General features: G+C 37.8%; 1 protein-coding gene across 1 annotated transcript in view; it reads right to left on the reverse strand.

The window, feature by feature from the left end:
* SLC35F1 (solute carrier family 35 member F1) overlaps nt 1-19,385 on the reverse strand; it is a 494,165-nt gene that overhangs the window by 21,867 nt on the left and 452,913 nt on the right. The window contains exon 7 of the mRNA XM_004382741.2: nt 13,601-13,755. Coding sequence (XP_004382798.1) covers nt 13,601-13,755 — 155 coding nt within the window. The remainder of the gene's footprint in view (nt 1-13,600; nt 13,756-19,385) is intronic.

Here is a 19,385-nt window from a genome sequence, read left to right on the forward strand (position 1 = left end):
TTATGTTAATCTACAGGATTAGGTTGTGTCTTATGCCAATCTCTTTTGAGATATGAAAGAGAAAAGTAAGCAGAGAGACATGGAAACCTCAAACCACTAAGAAACTAGTGCCAGGAGAAGAGTGCACCCTTTGGACCTGGGGTCCCTGCGCTGAGAAGCTCCTAGTTCAGGGGAAGATTGATGACAAGGACCTTTCTCCAGAGCCAACAGGGAGAGAAAGCCTTCCCCTGGCGCTGATGCCCTGAATTGGGACTTCTATCCTACTAGACTGTAAGAGAATAAACATCTTTGTTAAAGCCATCCACTTGTGGGATTTCTGTTATAGCAGCACTACATAACTAAAACAGACATCATGTTTGGTAGAGGGTCAGTGAAAAAGAGGAAGACCCTCAACAAGATGGTTTGATACAGTGGCTGCAACAATGGACTCAAACATGGGAATGACTGTGAGTATGACACAGGACTGGGCAGCATTCTGTTCTGTTGTACATAGGGTCACTATGAATCGGAACCAACGTGACGGCACCCAACAACAACATTTACAAAAATTTTCAAAAGTTCAATTATTTAATGTATTCAGACTTTAAAATAAAGTGAACTATATTATTACAATACAACACTTTTTTTCTTGACAATCTTGTGTTGACTCCTAAATTTGACATCTATGAATTGACAAAGCTATAGCCATCTATGTCTCTCCATATATAATTTTGAGGGAGATGGGAATGAGAAGGTATTATGAAACTGTCAGGAGACTTGTAACTTGGAAAAGACCTTCTCTACTATCAAATTAACCTGTGTGTATAATAGTCTCTTTTCTCTGGACACATGTGATTCTGGGAAAAGTTAATTTGGTAATATTATTGTTCCATGCTATCGTTTATTTCTTCAGGGGCAAACTAGAAGTCTGAAATCAGTTTGGAATGCTCTCTTTGTCTCCAGATGTCTTTGCTTCCTAAATGCTTCATCATTCTTTGTAAGCTATGGTTTTAATATTCCTTCCTTCTTGCATCTTAGCTCAGGGCTACTGGTTTGTATTGACATACTATTTCTTTACGTAAAATAAAAACAATAAAACAATAAACTGAAGACTTTCACTACACTGTATGCATGCCATAGATATCCTTACAACAAAACTCACAGATATAGCCTTAGATGCCAGCAAGAACTCAAATAGGAAGCAGACACTCCATTTGTTTAAAATGTGGTGGAAATAATTATAATTATCTTTGAAAACAAGTCTGTACACTTGTAACACAAATAAATTTGTAATATTATGTGCAGAGCTTTTAGCAGCTTTATTAATAGCACACTTTTTGGAGGAAATAGTTGTTTCCTGATACTGAAGACTAGGAAGACATTTGGAAGAGCAGCTATGGTCTACATTAGGGGTCAATAAACTAACAAATGTGGCAGTTGCCTGGTTTTGTAAACAAAGTTTATTAGAACACAGCCATGTCCACAGCAGAGCGAGGAGGTGCAACAGAAAGTGTATGGCCTCAAAGCTTAAAATACTTACTACCTGGCCCTTTAATAAAAAGTTTGCTGGCCCTTGGTCTACATATACAAATACAGATATAAATATGTAGATACAGTGTGTGACAATGATTCATTTCACAATTTTACTGTGGGATGACTTATGAATAATAAATCTGAATATTAGATAAGATTTTTTTCTATAAATAGAGGAAATTTCTCAGCAAGTTTCAACCTTTGATGTGAGTTCCAGTCTTCATTATCCATGACACTGTATACAGTACTATGCTATTCAACTGATTTTCTAAGGTCCATGCACCGTTGAGATGTTCTCCAGGCAATCGATCAATTCAGCCAAGAAATGAATCAAAACAGTGATTTCTTACTGTGGAATCTAAATTTTTCACTTTTTAGCTTGTTTCATCAACTTGGGACATAAAAAGTCACATCAATCCAAAGCTTTTTAGCTTCTTTGGTGAAAATTGTTAGATAATGTTCAGCCTAGAAAATTGAAGATTAACCTCCAATGCTTATTGAAAATCAATAAAATCTTTTTTTAATTAAATTATTGTTAAATCCTTTTATTTAATAAATTATAGCCTAATACCTACTGTATTTTTATGCAAATAACACACACCATCTACATTTATTTGCCAACAGTGCCCTCCCCTCATGAAGTATTTTCATAAGCACCACTATGCCAATTTTTTTACATACTGCTGGAAAAAAATTAGTGTAGCACGTTCATGAAAATACCTCACAAAGGGAGGGCACGGTTGGAAACAAACACAGAAAGTGCACGTTATTTGTGTAAAATACGGTTACTGTGCCAGACTGTACTCAAAGAAGGAGACACGCATGGTTCCTGTCATCACATAGCTTAGTATTTACTTGGTACACAAAGTAAGTCCTTTTAAGGATGAGTTTGGTTGGTTTACAAACGCCAGTACAATCCATAACTACTGAGACCTCACAAAGCAATGGGAAGCAGCTGCATCCATGTGCATAAATGCCTGGTTCCATGAAACATCAAGAAGGAACTGGATGTGAAACTGGCAACCAACATTTACATTCAATTCACTAGTGACAAAATTTGAGTCCCCACAGAATAGTTTAGAATGTATTTGTTTAAAAAAATAAAGCTATATCCAAAAGTATATTCAAATTAGAAGGAAACTAGACACATGACTGTTAAAGTTAGTGCTTGGCATTCTAATGAGTGAAAAGTTATAGTTATATAAAAATAAAGATTAAAAACAGAGACAAAGAAATACTTCAATTTCTTTCATATTTGTCAATTAAAATTGAGAATAAACAATTATAATCTTCTGATCAGTGCCTGGTTGCAATTTTATCCCATTTTCCAATAGCATAGTTTCATATCTAGATTTCCTTTTTATTTGAGGGGTTTGCTAGCCTTATTTATTTTCAAACTGAAAATAGATTTACTGCTTTATGATTATAAAAATAATCAATGTTCATATAGTGTTTGACCAATCCATGACTTGAGCAACACTAAAAAGTATAAAGAACATGAAATAGAAGCACCCATATTCTATCATCCTTAATAATGGCATCATTTATACAGTGGTCACTGTGTCAGACACTGTGGTAAATGATTTCCTTGTAATATGTAATTTACTTCTCACAATTAATCCTATAGGATGGATACTATTATGATCCCCATTTTGCTGATGAGGAAACTAAGTTTCAGAAAGTTTAAGTAACTTTTGTTCAAGGCTGCATAACTGTACGATCAGGGATTCTTTACCAAGGGTTTCTTTATAGAACTGAGGTGGTCGGTGAATCTGGATGAGAAACATGGATCTTTATTCTCACTGACCTCTCACTGACATTTAGCATATCTTTGATTATCAATCTAAGTAAGGAGCTACAGTCATATTAGCAATACCTTAGACTTCACCAATAGAAATCACATATATTTTCATAACACATTACAATTGCTTCAGATCTCTCTAAATATTGTTTACGCTCATCACCACTTTGAAATGACAGTAGTTATTAGATCTGCTTCTAGATCTTGTGATTTGTATATTACTATATTACAATATTGAAAAATATTTTGACAACTTTATTTTAGTATAATTGGCCTGCTTTTTAATCCTATGTATTTTATTTTAGGCATTTAAAAACTTTGTGAAAGGGGGCTCTAGGCTTCACCAGATTGCTGAATGGACGGTGATGCAAAAACGTTAGGGCCCCCTTGGTAAGGAGTGGAGCTGGAATTCAAACCCAGGCCATCTGACACCAGAGCTCAGGCTTGGGCTCAAGTGTGTGAGAACTCTGCTATTCTGCCTGCCCTTAAACCCGCGTTCATATTTTGGTGGATATCCTTTCGGATAGCTCTCTACGGACACAAATACATGCCTTATTAAACATTTATATATGCAAGTATACATGGGAATATGTAAAAAAGGTATTTCTGAGTAAAGATGTCGGAGGGAAACAGGATCACAGAGACTCTCAGTGCTTAACGGAATGTGCTCCAAAGTCAAAATCAGTCATGATTTTTGGTAGCAACCAAACAAGAAAAGGGGTAAAATCTTATGCCATACACTCTGAAAAGTGGCAGCCAAAGGAAAGTCCAAAAGATTCCAGCATGACTCAGCATTTTGAAAGCACTATCTATCCGAAAATATTTAGGGGAAAGACATGGAGTTAGTAGACTCTTGAGACTCACAGATATTCCTTCAAACTGGAGATAATTAATTGAAGCGATCAGGCAAACTCTGGGAAAAGTCAAGGAAACATCCTCTGGCATAGGAACTCTTACCAACTTCCTCAGATTCTTGAGGTATCATCAGTGAGGCACTGGGGCTTGCCATTATCTGGGGGCTCTGTGGTGAACTGGGAAGCAGTTCAAGGCCACCAAGGGATTGTACCCTTGGGAGTGAGATGGACCATAGAAAAAGTTGGCACATAAGTATAAAGACATCAGAGACAGTCTCAAGCAAAAAGAACCTAGAAATATAACACTTATGGACTCTTTTTGGAAAAAAACAAAACTTCTTAATGATATAATCTGGACACTCAAAAGATATAAAAAATGGCTGGTATAGTGCTCCGTTCTTAAAAACAAAAGAACAATGCCTATACAGTGCTGAGAAAAAAAACCATTGTAACCCAGGGAAGTTATCCTTTGGATACAAAGACAAGAAAAGTTCTCAAGAAAGCAAAGACTTAGATACAGCCTTATGAATACTTCCTGATAGATCCAAAACTACTGTAATGGTACCTGTCATCGCAAATATCATCACTACCATCTGCTGAAAAAATTCCTTATAAAGGGAAAATTTGCACTGTTCACAGCCTGCACAACCATACTTGGCAGCCCTACTTCCTGAAGATAACGGTAGTGATGAAATTCAGCCAAGAGATAAATCAAAACAAGGAATTCAGAAAAAAAGAGCCTGCATTTTAGACTGGTGGCAAAGCAAATGTGGTAAGTATGAAAATATGACTTAAACACCCTAGGGATTATATTTACAGAAGTTAACTATTAAAATAATTGACAATATAAAAACAATACATGGAAGTCAGGAAGTGAAGGTGGGACGGTGGGAGGATGCATGAAAATTGTAATTATCTTTCATACCACCAGTTGCCATGGAGTCAACTCCTACTCATGGTGACCCCATGTATGTCAGAGTAGAACTGTGCTCCATAGGGTTTTCAATGGCTGATTTTTTTCCCACAAGTACATTGCGGGCCTTTCTTCCGAGGTACCTCTGGGTGTAGCCAAGAGTGTTAACCGTTTGCATCATCCAGGGATTCCAATCATCTTTCACAGAAGGGAGTAAATAAAAACTCTTAAAAAATTGAAATATATAATTGAAAAAAAAAAGTCTCCCAGGGAAAAATCAAGTTCAAACATTCATTGCTCTATCACCTGGGTATTTCCTGTTAAAATGCTTTCAGGTCTCTGTGATGTCAGTTTTGCCAGTTATCTACTGCACAAGCGATAGTTCAAAAAAATATGAAGGGATTTCACATTAGTCAAATCAGATCATACAATATTTGTCCTTTGTGATTGACTTATTTCACCCAATATAATGTTTTCAAGCTTTAGAGATGTTGTGGCATTATCGATACTTAGTTCCTCTTTATGACAGAGTAATAGTCCATTGTGTGTATATACCACATTTTGTTTATCCAGTCATCTGTTGATGGGCATTTGGGTTATTTCCACCTTTTAGCTACTGCAAACAGTGCTGCAATGGACATTGGTGTACATGTGCCTGTTTGTGTTGTTGCTTTCAAGTCTCTTGAGTAGACACCTAAGAGTGGAATTGCTGGGTCATATGAAAATACCTAGACAAGGAAAAATGTATAGACATCAGAGCTTAACAGTGGTTACCAGGGACGAGAGGGAGGGAGAAAGAGGAAATCATTGTTTAGGAAGCTGTGAGTTTCTGCTTTTGGTGATGGAAAATTTGGCAGTGGATATCGGTGATGGTTGCACAACATTACTGATGTAACTGGTCTCACTGAATTGTTCACATGAAAAATGCTGAATTGGCCAATGTTGTGTTACCTATATTTTTATAATAATAATAATAAAAATGTAGAGAGCCACAAAAGGCAAAATATTAAATACTAATTTTAAAATCTCTGATTTAAAATTATGTTTGGGCACCATAAGCTTAGAATTCATAGGCTTTGAAGATATCATTCTTACAAAAAGCAATATAACAGGCTACTTATGAGGGTATTTTTATAAATAAGACACACAGTATTGCTCTTTGTTCACAGGTTGCCAAAGGTTGAGGCTGCCTGCCTTGGCTTTTAATGTGCAGTTACATTACTGAAATTGCTTACTGCCACAGAGGATCAGCAGGTTTGCTTGGCTCAAGATTCTCATCCATGTCTAATGAAAGATTCCACTCTTAATGCAATCTCTGCAAACTCTCTGGCATTGACACTTAGATGTTAGGGATGCTTGAAATTACTGGTCTGTTCAAATTTCAGTGGTTTGGAATCTCATCATTTGCATTACTCCGCCTGGTGATTATTGGTGCTTTGTCATCTTTATTTATAAATTAAGAGTTAAGCGTCTAGAATACTGCCCAGTGTGTAGTAGGCACAACACGAATAAATATTTGTTCAGTAAAGTTCTTTTAAATTTACTGCATAATAATATATTATTAAATTGATCCCATAGCCAGAGTTACTAAACTTTTTTTGCCAGATGTCTCATAACAAAAAATACTGTGTTTCTCCTAAAACACAGTAGGAGAAATTGGCACATGTGAGACATGATTTTAGTAGTTGATGGGGAGGATCAGGATGGACTATGGGCTCTACACCTGTTCCTCATAGGATGTGACTTGGATTGCTAGCACAGGCAGTTGAGAATATAAGAAACTTTTCTAGTTATTTGTTGAAAATAATTCACAACAATTACAAAAAAAAAAAAAATCTGGTATAAAGATGAGACTAAAATATGCAGAATGTTTTTTAATGAAAACGTACAGAAGAAATCCTAAAAATTCTACATTAATCACATTGCTTAGAATACTTGGAGTAGCCTTCTTGGACAAATGATTTTGAAATTTCTGCCTTTTTGTTTGTTTATTATTATTAGTAAGGAATATTTGGATGATAAAACCATGTTCCTGATACAAGAGTAGAAGCTTTATGGAACCCTTCTCAAATCCGCTGCTGTTGATTCGATTCCGACTCATAGTGAACCCACAGGGTTTCTAAGGCTGTAAATCTCTACAGACTGCCACATCTTTCTCCCGAAGAGCTGCTGGTGGTTTTGAATGGTCAACCTTTTGGTTAGTAGTTGATTGCTGTAACTACTTGGCCACCAGGATTCCTCTTTGGAAACCTTACCTACCTAAAATATTACTCTCCTGATGGGACCACCTGTGGTTTCAGGCGGTTCACTGTGGATTTGAAGGGGACTTGGAGACAACTTATAATGTTTATTTTTTTTCTATCAAATTTCCAGTTACTTTGGTAAAATTATAAAAATAATCTCTTCTTATGAAATTACTCTCAACCTTAACTATTATGGCAATTTTGTAGCAATATTAAACTTTAAAAAAGGTAATGGCAAAATGTGTGAAATAAGCCATCTTCTCTTTAAAATGTAGGGCAAAGGGAATATCTTGATATTCAATATCAGCCACCATTTTCCTGAAGAATGTTCAGTAAATGCTGGCATTTAGTGAAAGAATTCATCAGTATTTTATTTTAACAGCTCTTGAATGTTCTGTACTTCTGGTTATCAGTTAAAAATTTTATTGTAAGCAGTGAAGAAATCAAGGTATTCAGTTGAACATGACTGATACAATATTTTCTAAATTTTTCTGCATGAAACCCTAGTTTTGCCTTTGCAAACAAGGAATAAATTAGAATTCACACAAAAATTTTAAGCGCTACACATAGTTAAACAATCTTAAAATAAGATTGAAAGTAAAAAAATGGAATGAAATAGAAATTAAAAATCTTTGAACTATACGTTTAATCAGAGAAATGCTGGTGGTCACCATTTATGGAAAAACAACCACCACCATCACTGCATTTTCTGCTGGCAAAAATTAAGATAATAAATTTTCATCATATGGGATTTAAAAAAAAAAAAAAACAGCAATTATATGTGCCTTTAGAATTTTAACTGGAGAAACCAGGAACACATTAACATCTCTAAATGGAAGAAGTGATAGGGAGGAGCTACTGTTCACTGAGTTCTTACACTGTGCACTTTATATTAATGATCTAATCGACTCTTTTCAATACCTCTGTAAGGTAAACCTCATCACCTTGAATAGCTGGCCCCATGTACTTAAAGTGTAAAGAGAAGCCACATTTTAAATCTAGGCCCCTTTGACTTCAAAGTCCATGTTCTTTCTACCACACTGAAGTAGTCCTCCCACTCTCATTCACTCTCTCTCCACATGACTTGGTGTTTTCTTTATTAAAATCACATATTAGCAGGAAACCAGAACTGCTTTAAAAATAAGCTGGGAGATTCAACAAACAGAGAGCACAGAGTGTCTGGAGGTGAAGAATGTACATTTGCCTCGTCCAATGCTATCTTCACTGCCCAGCCGAAACCTCTAAATAGCACGTCCGCTAGCTGGCCTGACTTAGAGCCAGTACACTCTATTGTCCTAGAATAATTATTAATAGTCTCCATGTGGTAGACAGAATAATAGTCCCCTAAAGATGTCCATGTCCTAATCCCTAGAGTCTGTGAATATGTTACCTTACATGGTAAAAGGGACTTTACAGATGTAATTATGTTAAGGATTTTGAGAGTATCCTGTAGTATCTGGGTGGATCCAATCTAATCACAAGGGTCTTTATAAGAGAGAAACAGAGAGTCGAGAGAGGAGAGTTGAAGATGTTATACTGCTGGCTTTCAAGATGGTGGAAGGGGCCACGAGCCAAGAAATGTAGGTGGCCTCTAGAAGCTGGAAAGGGCAAGGAAATGGATTCTCCGCTAAAGCATCCAGAAGCAACACAGCCCTGCTAACACTTGATTTTAGCCCAGTGAGACTTCTGACCTCCAGAAATGTAAGAATAAATTTGTGTTTTAAGCCACAAAGTTGGTGGTAATCTGTTACAGTAGTACTAGCAAACTAATTCCCTTTCAATTTCAAAAGTATCCTTCTTTGGACAATAAATATAAGGCAATATAGTTCATGGAGCCCTGGTGGCACAGTGCTTAAGAGCTCAGCTGCTAACCAAAAGGTCAGCAGTTCAAATCCACCAGCCGCTCCTTGGAAACCCTATGGGGCAATTCTACTCTATCCTATAGGGTCACTATGAGTCAGAATTGACTTGATAGTAACAGGTTTTTTTTTAATAGTTCATAATAGACCAAGTTCTGACCTTGAAAAGTCAACACACCAACAAATTGAAAAGCTTCCATGTAAATCTTTTCCTTGGTTTAGTTTGGGAGTCTCTGAGGCCCAGTGAAGCTCATTTCCTGTACTTCAAATGGATTGCTATAGATTTACTGATCTGGATTCAATAATGTTGTCAGGTAATAAAAAACAGAAACATATAGCCACTTCTCAAAAGTCTCATAAAATTAGAGTTTGCAATAGCACTATACCATCTAGAGAGTCTAATTTAGAATTAGGTCGTTTGCTTCCCAGAGATGTGGGGCTTTACCGCCCAGTCAGCACATGACAGTCAGCATAAGAGGCAGAGCATCTGGAGAAAGTAGACTGATGGGTGGAGAAAGGAATAGATTTTTTTCCAAGGCTGGGAAGCAAGGAAGAGCAAATAATCAATGTTGGGCAGCAGAGCTTCATTTAATCATTTAGTTCTGCCTGGGTAAACAACATCGGTGAGAAAATAGCCCTATCCTCTCAACTTGCAGATCTTTATAATCAGACCAAAAGGCTTAAGTGAAAGAATAAACCATAACTGCAGGTTATAGAAAAACCAAAAACCAAAAACCAAAAAACCAGAGGTCATTGGTCCAATCCCCAGTCCTGAAGTGTGAGGCCCCTCCACATTATCCCTCTCAAATTCTTGTACAGCTTCTACCTGAACTCCTCCAGTGACTGGAAAGTTAAGTCTATTCCATTTTCAGATGACTAGCTGTTAATAGCTTATCGTACTTTAGATTTAGCAATAATCTTGGTCCTAGTTTCACCAACATATAAAGTAAGTCTGAACCAGTGTTTTTCAATCCTGGCTTCACACTAGAATCACTTGGGGAGCCTTTAAAAATCTGCTGCCCAGATCACGGACATCGAACCTGTGAGAGTGGGACCAGAGCATCAGTATTTCAAAAACTCTTTAGGTGATTCCAGTATGCTGTCAAAGCTGAAGATTACTGGCCTAAACCATCTGCCACGTGACACTCTTCTTATAGTTAAAGAAACCTTAATCCTACTGGAATCTTCTTGTCCTTAGGCTTTGACTTTTCACCCTTCCCCTTAGAGCACACAGTGCAAAGCAATTAAATGCATTCTCTAGTAGCCCTGTAAAGGAGCTGAGGCGGGAAACAACCAGGGATGACTTGGAGGCTCAATGGCAGTGGTGGGATTTACTTGTTTAATTTCATGTTTATAAAAATAAAACGAAACAGATAAATTGAACTTTGTCAAAATTTAAAACTTCTGTGCTTTAGAGGACACTACCAAAAAAGTGAAAAGACAACCCACAGAAGGGGAGAAAATGTATTTGCAAATCATATATTTGATAAGTATCTAACATCATGAATATGCAAAGAGCTTTTACAACTCAACAATAAAAAGACAAATAACCTAATTAAAAAATGGGCAAAGGATCTGAATAGACATTTCTCTAAAGAACACATATAAAAGTATAACCAGCTTCTCACATTGTGGGGATTGCAACCAATGTCACAAAACAATACGTGTGTAAATTTTTTAATGAGTTGAATTGTACATGTAGAAACTTTTGAAATGGTGTAACTTTGACTATGTATATTATTACCAAAAAAAAGGTCCTCCAAGGTCGAGAAGGGAGAGTGTTGACATGTCGTGGGGTTGTTAACCAATGTCATAAAACAATATGTGTACTGACAGTTTAATGAGAAACTATTTGTTCTGTAAACCCTCATCTAAAGTACAATTAAAAAAAAATTTAAAAAATTTTTTTGAATGAGAAACTAACATTGAGCTGTAAACTTTCACCTAAAGCACAATAAAATAATAAAAAAAGGTAAAACCTGCTTCTTCTCCCATCTCCCCAAACACACACACACACCCCATCATCATTTTTGAATTTTACAAAATTTAACAAGATGTTTGCATTGAGCATAAATTACTCTTATAATGACAAAAAACCTTCAATAATTTTTTTTTTAAATCAGTTTTCCAAGATGGCCCATCATGGCTGTGGTGGGAAACCTGGGGTCATTTAGTCCTACTCTTCTCCCTCCTTTTCCCCTCCCATCTGCGGAAACCAAGGTCAACTTAAGGGGCAGGCAAGCTGGGATTTTAGCGGGGGGAAGATGGATTTTCCAAACAATGACTATTTGATTACAAATTAAAGCATTGTAATTTTTTTTTTAAAGTTTAAATTGAGTGAGTATTTAGTTTATTTCTTTGCAGAGATTAAACACTATTGCTCATAAAACAACTAGAGAACAATACAAGGTAGTGTTTATTCAGAACTAACTGGTGTGGTGCCAATTGTAAATACAATGAGAATTAAGGGAAAGGAGAAATAAAGCATTTGTGTTACGTCCTAAAATGGGTTACCCATACTATTAACAAGGCTTTGCATATATATGTCTATGCAGGGCTCCTGATTGGTCAACAGATTCTCCAATTATTTTAAAGAGTTTTATTTCAAATCAGAAAAATGAGGACCAGAGTGAGATCAGGAAACAGAGATTGCATTATACAGACACAACACGTTACAAACAATATATAAGTATTGTCTATGCCTGAACAGTTTCTTTAAGCCGTCATGTTTGCCACCACACTTGGCAAAATAAAGTAGGAACTCGAGCATTTTATCCCTGTCTTCAGCCAGAGCCACCTTCTCAGCCTCTCCAGCAGTCTTCTAGGTCTGCTTCTGGTCCTCTAGCTACTAACCTTGTTTGCTGATTTCTTTTCTGTCCTTGTCTACCCTCCTTGGTCTGTTTCTTGGCTACTACTTTGGATTTTCTCAACAATAGTTTTGATTATTCATTTCAGGTTCTTTGCCTCTGGACATCTGCACTGCATACTCTTTCCAGCTCAGCATTTCTCCGGGAACCTCCAACCTCACTTTCACCTAGTTGAAGATACCCTGCTGACCAAGCATGCCCCAACAGCTTGGCACACTAGTGTGATTGTAATATTAAATATAACACCACTGGTGAAGCATTTGGCTACAAATAGCTGGAGTAGTGTCTCTTTTTCCTTCTTCTTTTGCCTGTCCTACTTTGGTTTCCCACCACCTGTTTGTCAGTTTGTCATACCGTGGTGGCTTGCACGTTGCTATGATGCTAGAAGCTATGCCATGGGTATTTCAGATATCATCAGTGTCACCAGTGTTGGAAAGGCTTCAGCAAAGCTTCTAGACTAAGACAGTCTAGACAGAAAAGCCTGGTGATCTACTTTCAAGAATTAGCCAATGAAAACCCTATGGATCATTACAGAATATTGTCCGAATAGTGCTGGAAGATGAGTCCTCTAGGTTGGGAGGCACTCAACAATGAACTCAAACATACCAGTAATCATGAAAATGTTGTAGGACTGGGCAATGTTTCATTCTGTTGTACATGGAGTCGCCACGAGTTTGAGCTGACTTGATGGCAGCTAACAAGTTCGGTTTAATCTGCTTAGACATTCCATACTTGACCTGTTCCACACTGGGCTACAGCCTACATTGACCCTTATCTTAGAGGATTAGTTAAGGAATGACAGATGGGTTGCTTCTTACATACCAGTTCTAATTGATCATTAATGGCTAGAGTGACTGCTGTGTTAAGAAGCATAACATCTGACTTCACTGTGCCATAATCAGTGCCTGCCTTAGGTAGGGATGAGGTAGAATCTTGCATTCTATGAGACTGTCATTTGGACTGGATAGGTTCTTCCTTTCTCCATGGGCTGCTATATTAACTGCAAACACTTCACAACATCTCTTTGCATTCCTTTACCCAAACCACAATCTTTTAGTAAAGAAACTATTCCTAATGCATTAGCATTTCCCATTCATATTTGCTATAAAAATATTTGTAAAGCAGAAACTGCAGAACTCTTTCTTTTCTCCAGTGAGGTCATACTCTGCCAATGCTTTTGGCAGAATCCATTTGGTGATTGCAGTTTGGGAGTTTTATAAATCTTCCTAGCTTCAGGCTGGAAAAAGAGTAGCTTCTGGACTGAATGGCGTCTGAAAAACTGTCCTCCAAAATTCAAAAGTCTTTGCTTCTATGGTTGTTTCTTATCTTTCACTATCAAATGTCTGTAGTTACTGGTCTCTTGTGATAAAATGTTGCCTCAGTCTTATGGTTGAAATGTGAATACCTAAAACATGGGGTTAGCACAGCAGAATTGAATCCTGTTTCCCTACACAAGATCGGGGTATTCCACATCAGGACATTCCTACCTATATGCACCATATTATTTCCTAACAAGTATCACCTTCCCAAAGGAGTACTGAGTCAACATACCTTGTAGTGAAAGAGAAACAATCCACAGAATAGGCTGTACAAATCTGCTGTGAGCAGAGAGAGGTTGACAGAAGTGGCACTGGTTTTCTTTATGACGACCGGCATAAAGCTGTACAGCCCAAACATGCAGGCGCTAAAGCCAACATACAGCAGTCCTGAGGGGGAGGGAGGGAGGAGAAAAAAAAGAGGATGATGTCAGGGCATTTTTGGTATCCAGAGTGGGTAAAAGAAGGGGAAGAAAGTACACCATTTATCATTCACAAAAGGTAGTTTTTCTTTCACTGTATTAACTGAAGTTCATTATTGGGTAATACAGAGCTGAAACATAAAAAGAAATTTGTTTGTGGAAAATGAACTTTCTACTTATCCCTACACATCTGATACTTGCTTTTTCTAGGAAGGAGTGCCTCTTAGTGGCGATATAGTCAGAACACTGGGTGGAGGCTCCTGAATTCTAGGCCCAATTATACTGTAATTAACTTTTGATAGCCAAGTATTTTAAAATTTTTTTCATCTTTTACTTTTCTATTTGAAAAACAGGAACAAAATTGCTTGGTATCATGGATTGCTCACAATGATGAATGACTACCTTGTCCTTAAAATTGAAGGGTTTACATAGAAAAGAGATCTGGGCTTGGAGGCAGAATGCCGAATTGGAATCCTAACTGTGTGACCCTGGGAAGGCCACTTCATTGCCCCGAGTATGAGATGATCTATCAGTTTCTTACAGATCCGTGAATCCTGCTCACCCCTACCTTAAACACAATGTCCTACCCTTTCGTCACCTTATCTAGTACACTGTGGATGCTCATACGTGGGATCTGCTGTTTTATAAATAAACAATTAGGTAAATGTGTTGCAGACCATCAAAGAATTGTTAGGCTTTGCAAAAGTGAAAGATTAAAAAAAAAAAAGCCTTTAAAATGCTATATGGCCAGTCTCTCACCCTCTAAATTTCTATCTCTCTCTCTACAATTATGCCTAGATACACAATTTTAAATATTAATTTCATAAGTACTCAATTTTGTAGGCTCCCAAGCAGGAATTAGAGCTATGTAGACTTCTGCTCATCTTTTCCCATATGTTGATACAACACAAACGTAGAAAAACAATACTCATTTCTCTACCTTGAAAGAAAACGGCATAGAATGAGCATAAATAATACAATTCAGTGGGTATTTGGGCATTAAATGTAATAAAAGCAAACTTTCAAAGGAATTCTTCATTAAGTGAGTCTGGTGTGTACTGCCTCTGAATTCTGTGAATTTTAGAGGATTTGATAGGTACGTGGAATAACATCCAGTTCCTCTAACTATAAAGACCAGTGATTCCTCTACAGAGAAATTAGATTTGCCCATATAAAAAGTATTCATGGGTACAAATCATCACCCTATAAGTTTCTGATCCTAAATTAAGGAAAGCCACATCAGATCTATATAATAAAATTATTTCGAACATTAAACAAGAAAACTCAGTACAACAGCCCCCTCTAGTGTGGTGGAAATGCCCCAAGAGGAAAATGGAATAACCACTTTCCCGGTTGTAGTAATGTAAAAGTCCTCATACGGATATTCTGTCATAGCAATATCATATGGCTTTTTGATTCTCCATCAAAAGTTGTAATTCCCTAAAAATGGCCAATTTTCCTGTTTTTGGGTTTCATTTTCCTTGTAACTAAGTGATGAGAAATGTAATACTGAAAGTCTATGATTAATACATGAAAAGACATAAAAATTAATTTGGTTCCTTTATGGAATCTGGGATTAACAGAATAAGGACAAGATTTATCTCTAAATTAATCCACTAATAATAATCAAACTTGATCAGAACACAGTCCAGGCACCAGAGCCTTTTATACGAGGGCACCACTGATTTGGATTATACCATGAGTGTGCTAGAAAGTTCTGGAATCCTATGCTTCCATCACCTTACCTAGAATACCATGACTCTCACATGTGGGCTCTGATGGTTTATATACACTCATTTATTCAACTGTTCATTCATTGAGTACCTATTATGCCCCAGGTATTCTGGTATTGACTAGAAATACAAACGAAAACAGACAAAAAGCTTAGCGTTAAATGATAGCAGATTGGTATTAGTGCTATGAAGAACTGAAAGGAGTTTCTTTGATAGATAATGACTGAGGGCCTTGTTTTAGGAACGGTGGTTAGGTAAGGCTTCTTTGTAGAGGTAACATTTACCTTGAATGCTGAAGCACTAAAAGGGAGGAGAAAATAGAAGAATATTTTAGGCATAAAACAAAACAAACAAACAAACAAAACCCCATTGCCGCCAAGTCGATTCCGACTCACAGGGACCCTATAGGACAGAGTAGAACCGCCCCATAGGGTTTCCAAGGAGCAGCTGGCAGATTTGAACTGCTGACCTTTTGGTTAGCAGCCTAAGCTCTTAACCACTGTGCCACCAGAGCTCCATTTTAGGTTCAGGGATTGGCAACTGAAAAGACTCTGAGAAGAAACAGGGCCTGATGTGTTCCAGGAACTGCCAGAGGCCAGAGTGACCCAGAAGAATGAACAGAATGTGCAGAGACAACAGATGAGGTTGGAAATTAGTGGAGGATAGATTATGCAGGACCTTGCAGGTCTTGGAAATAAATTTCTATTTTATTCTAGTTGCAATAGGAAGCCATTGAAGCTTTTGTAGCAGGTGACTAATATAATTTAATTTACATTTTTAAAGGATGACTTTGACTACTCTGTGAGGAAGAGAGGAAGAAAGTACGGGAGGTGGAGACCAGTTAGAATTGTGGGCACACGAGAGATGCTAGTAGTTTTGCTTGGAATGGCAATGGAGAAGAAGAGAAGTGGCCAGGTTTGTGCAGACTCAATAAGCCCTGGTCGTGGACTGGATGTAGATAGTGAGGGAAAGGAAGGCATCAAGGGTATCCATGAGTTCTGGCTATCTCAGGAATTGAGTGAAGTGTCTCACCATTTACTGAGATGGAGGACCAGTTTTCAAGAGAAGTAAAAAAGCTCCAAGTTGAACAGGCTAAGTTCTAGATGCCTAAGTATCATCCAAAAGGACATGCCCAGTAGGGAGTTGACTATATAGCTTGGGGGCTCAGAGAAGAGGTGTAACTTCACAAGCACAATTGGTGGCCAAATAGAGTAGGAAAACAGGTGCGCAGCAGACCTTTCACTCTACTAATCAAGCTATCTTAGGATGCATCAAGCTTAAACATTCTAAGAATATTGTTTAAAACTCCAGAAATTAGATTTAGAGGGGTAGGGGTGGAAACATATGTACCATCACAGTTAATCACTTTGCCAGGTCAACTGATATTTTAATGTGTTAACAGCTTGTTTTGTGAGCACAGCGGAGTCAGCCAAATGAACACATGATTTAATTGAGAGTGGAAATCCAAGTATTGCTGCAGTTTGCTGTTCTTAGATGGACAATAGCTAGCTAATGGACTTTAGCAGTGCATCTAAATGATCAGCTTGTCCTTGTAGGGTTTTCAAACAATTGATCAATATGATTAAACAAATGAACTGAATTATTTTTTGACTGACAACTACATAACAGCTGCAGTTACCCGATGCTGCCAAGTTGATTCTGACTCACAGCAACCCTATAGGACAGAATATAACTGCCCCATAGGGCTTCCAAGGCTGTCATCTTTATGGGAGCAGACTGCCACATCTTTCTCCCACAGAGCAGCTGGTGGGTTCGAACAACTGACCTTTCAGTTAGCAGCTGAGCGCTTAACTACTGCGCCACCAGGGCTCCTCTAACAGCTGCAGTAACTACATTTATAGATGAAGTATGGGTATAATTTTTATTTGAAACATTTTCCCTCTCATAAAGATAGAATTTGGTTACTCTTGTCCTTGTTCACTGAAGAGATTTAAGCTGAAGATATTCTGAACAATACTATCAGCTAATATTGATTGAGTGCTTACTGTGTGTCAGGCACTTTATACACGTTAACTAAACTCCACAACAGTATAATGTCATTAACTAAGTAAACAGATATACAGAGCATATCAGTCAGGAAAGAGAGTCCATACCAGGTCCAAGAGAAGAAATTGAATATGGGGCACAAGTTACAAAGGTGTTTGAATAGGTGAAAGGGGAAATAGGAATGGTGAGGCAACCCAGAAATTAGCAATAGCAGTAAATTACTCAGACTCCAGCAGCTATAGAGATAACAGGAGGAGGCCATGTCACCAGAAGCCAGAAGTTAGGGAAGCCCAGCAGAGGTAGAACCATAGAAGAAACTCAGCCATTTCCAGAGACCTAGGCCCAAAACAGGAGGAGGCAGGGAGAAATACCCTGATTTATCTCTTCTTCCCATCTTCAGTCTCCTTCTACTCCCTCCCATTGTCCAAACCAAGCAGGATGCCAGTTGAAAGGAAGCCTGGGAAGTGTAATCTGCATGAGTCAGTCTCTGTAATGCAGACCAGAACTGGGTAAGAGTAGGAAATGGATCTGTGAGTAAATAGGCAAAAGACAAAAAAAAAAAAGACCCTGTAGAGGTTGAGTGACTTGCCTTCGGGTCACACAGGCTGTCTGCCTTCAAATCCTGAGCTCATAACCACTGATCTATACCCTTTAATTATAATGAAGAGAAATAAGGCTTTGAAGGAGCATCCTATCTAAATCTAATGAGCCTCCCCCATTTTATATATGATATAAATATATATGATATATATAGACATGATATGATATGACATGACATATATACATATATAGTTGCCTCAATGGAGCCCTGGTGGCACAGTGGTTAAGAACTCGTCCACTAACCAAAAGGTTGGCAGTTCAAATCCACCAGCCGCTCCTTAGAAACACTATGGGGCAGTTCTACTCCGTCCTATAGCGTCGCTATGAGTCGGAATCAACTTGATGGCAATGAGTTTTGGTTATAGTTGCCTCAACTTCCCAGGCCTCATATTTGATATTGGTAAACAGAGAGAATGTATTCTTAATTATCTTTAAGGTCTTTACTGCTCTGTGGTCCTACTAGTCTATTTTCAAGGAAAGGCCAAATCTCTAGTTATGGCCTCCAGGGGAAAAAAAAAAACACCAAAGCAAGTGATCAACCACCACGTTAAAACTGAAGAAACCCCTACAAACCACAAACCTGGGTTAGCTGTCCCACAGGCACATCTTTTCTTTCCTATGGTATTTGACTTTCTCATCAGCTTAAACGTGTTCGTGAATGCTTTAACTCAATATGTCAAATGGAATAAAGAGAACGCTAAGAGTCAGAATTGACTCAACTGCAATGGGTTTTTTAAGTTATTTATTAGCTTTCTGCCTGGAACTATAGCACGCCTGCTCCCCGGGAGGATATTTTAACTGTATACATTTTACATACTTTGGACATGTTATCAGGAGGGATCAGTCCCTAGAGAAGGACATTATGCTTGGTAAAGCAGACGGTCAGCAAAAAAGCAGAAGACCCTCAATGAGATGGACTGACACAGTGGATGCAATAAGGGCTCAAGCATAACAACGATTGTGAGGATGGCGCAGGACCAGGCAGTGTTTTGTTCTGTTGTACACAGGGTCGCTATGAGTCAGAACTGACTTGACGGCAACTAACAACAACAACATTTTACTTGAGTTTACTCATGAGGTAATTAGAACTAGTCTTCCTGTTCAGTAAGTAAAGCAAAGAAATAAAACCAAACAACAACAATAACTGCTATCTTCCTGCTTTCAATAATCTGTATCTTGCAATACTCCAATGGAAGAAAAAACCAACCTGTTAAAAAACAAACAGTGCTTTCTAAGTCCAAAAATATAAAACACATTA

The sequence above is a fragment of the Trichechus manatus genome, unplaced genomic scaffold, assembly GCF_000243295.1.
Source record: "Trichechus manatus latirostris isolate Lorelei unplaced genomic scaffold, TriManLat1.0 scaffold00098, whole genome shotgun sequence".
NCBI lineage: Eukaryota > Metazoa > Chordata > Mammalia > Sirenia > Trichechidae > Trichechus > Trichechus manatus.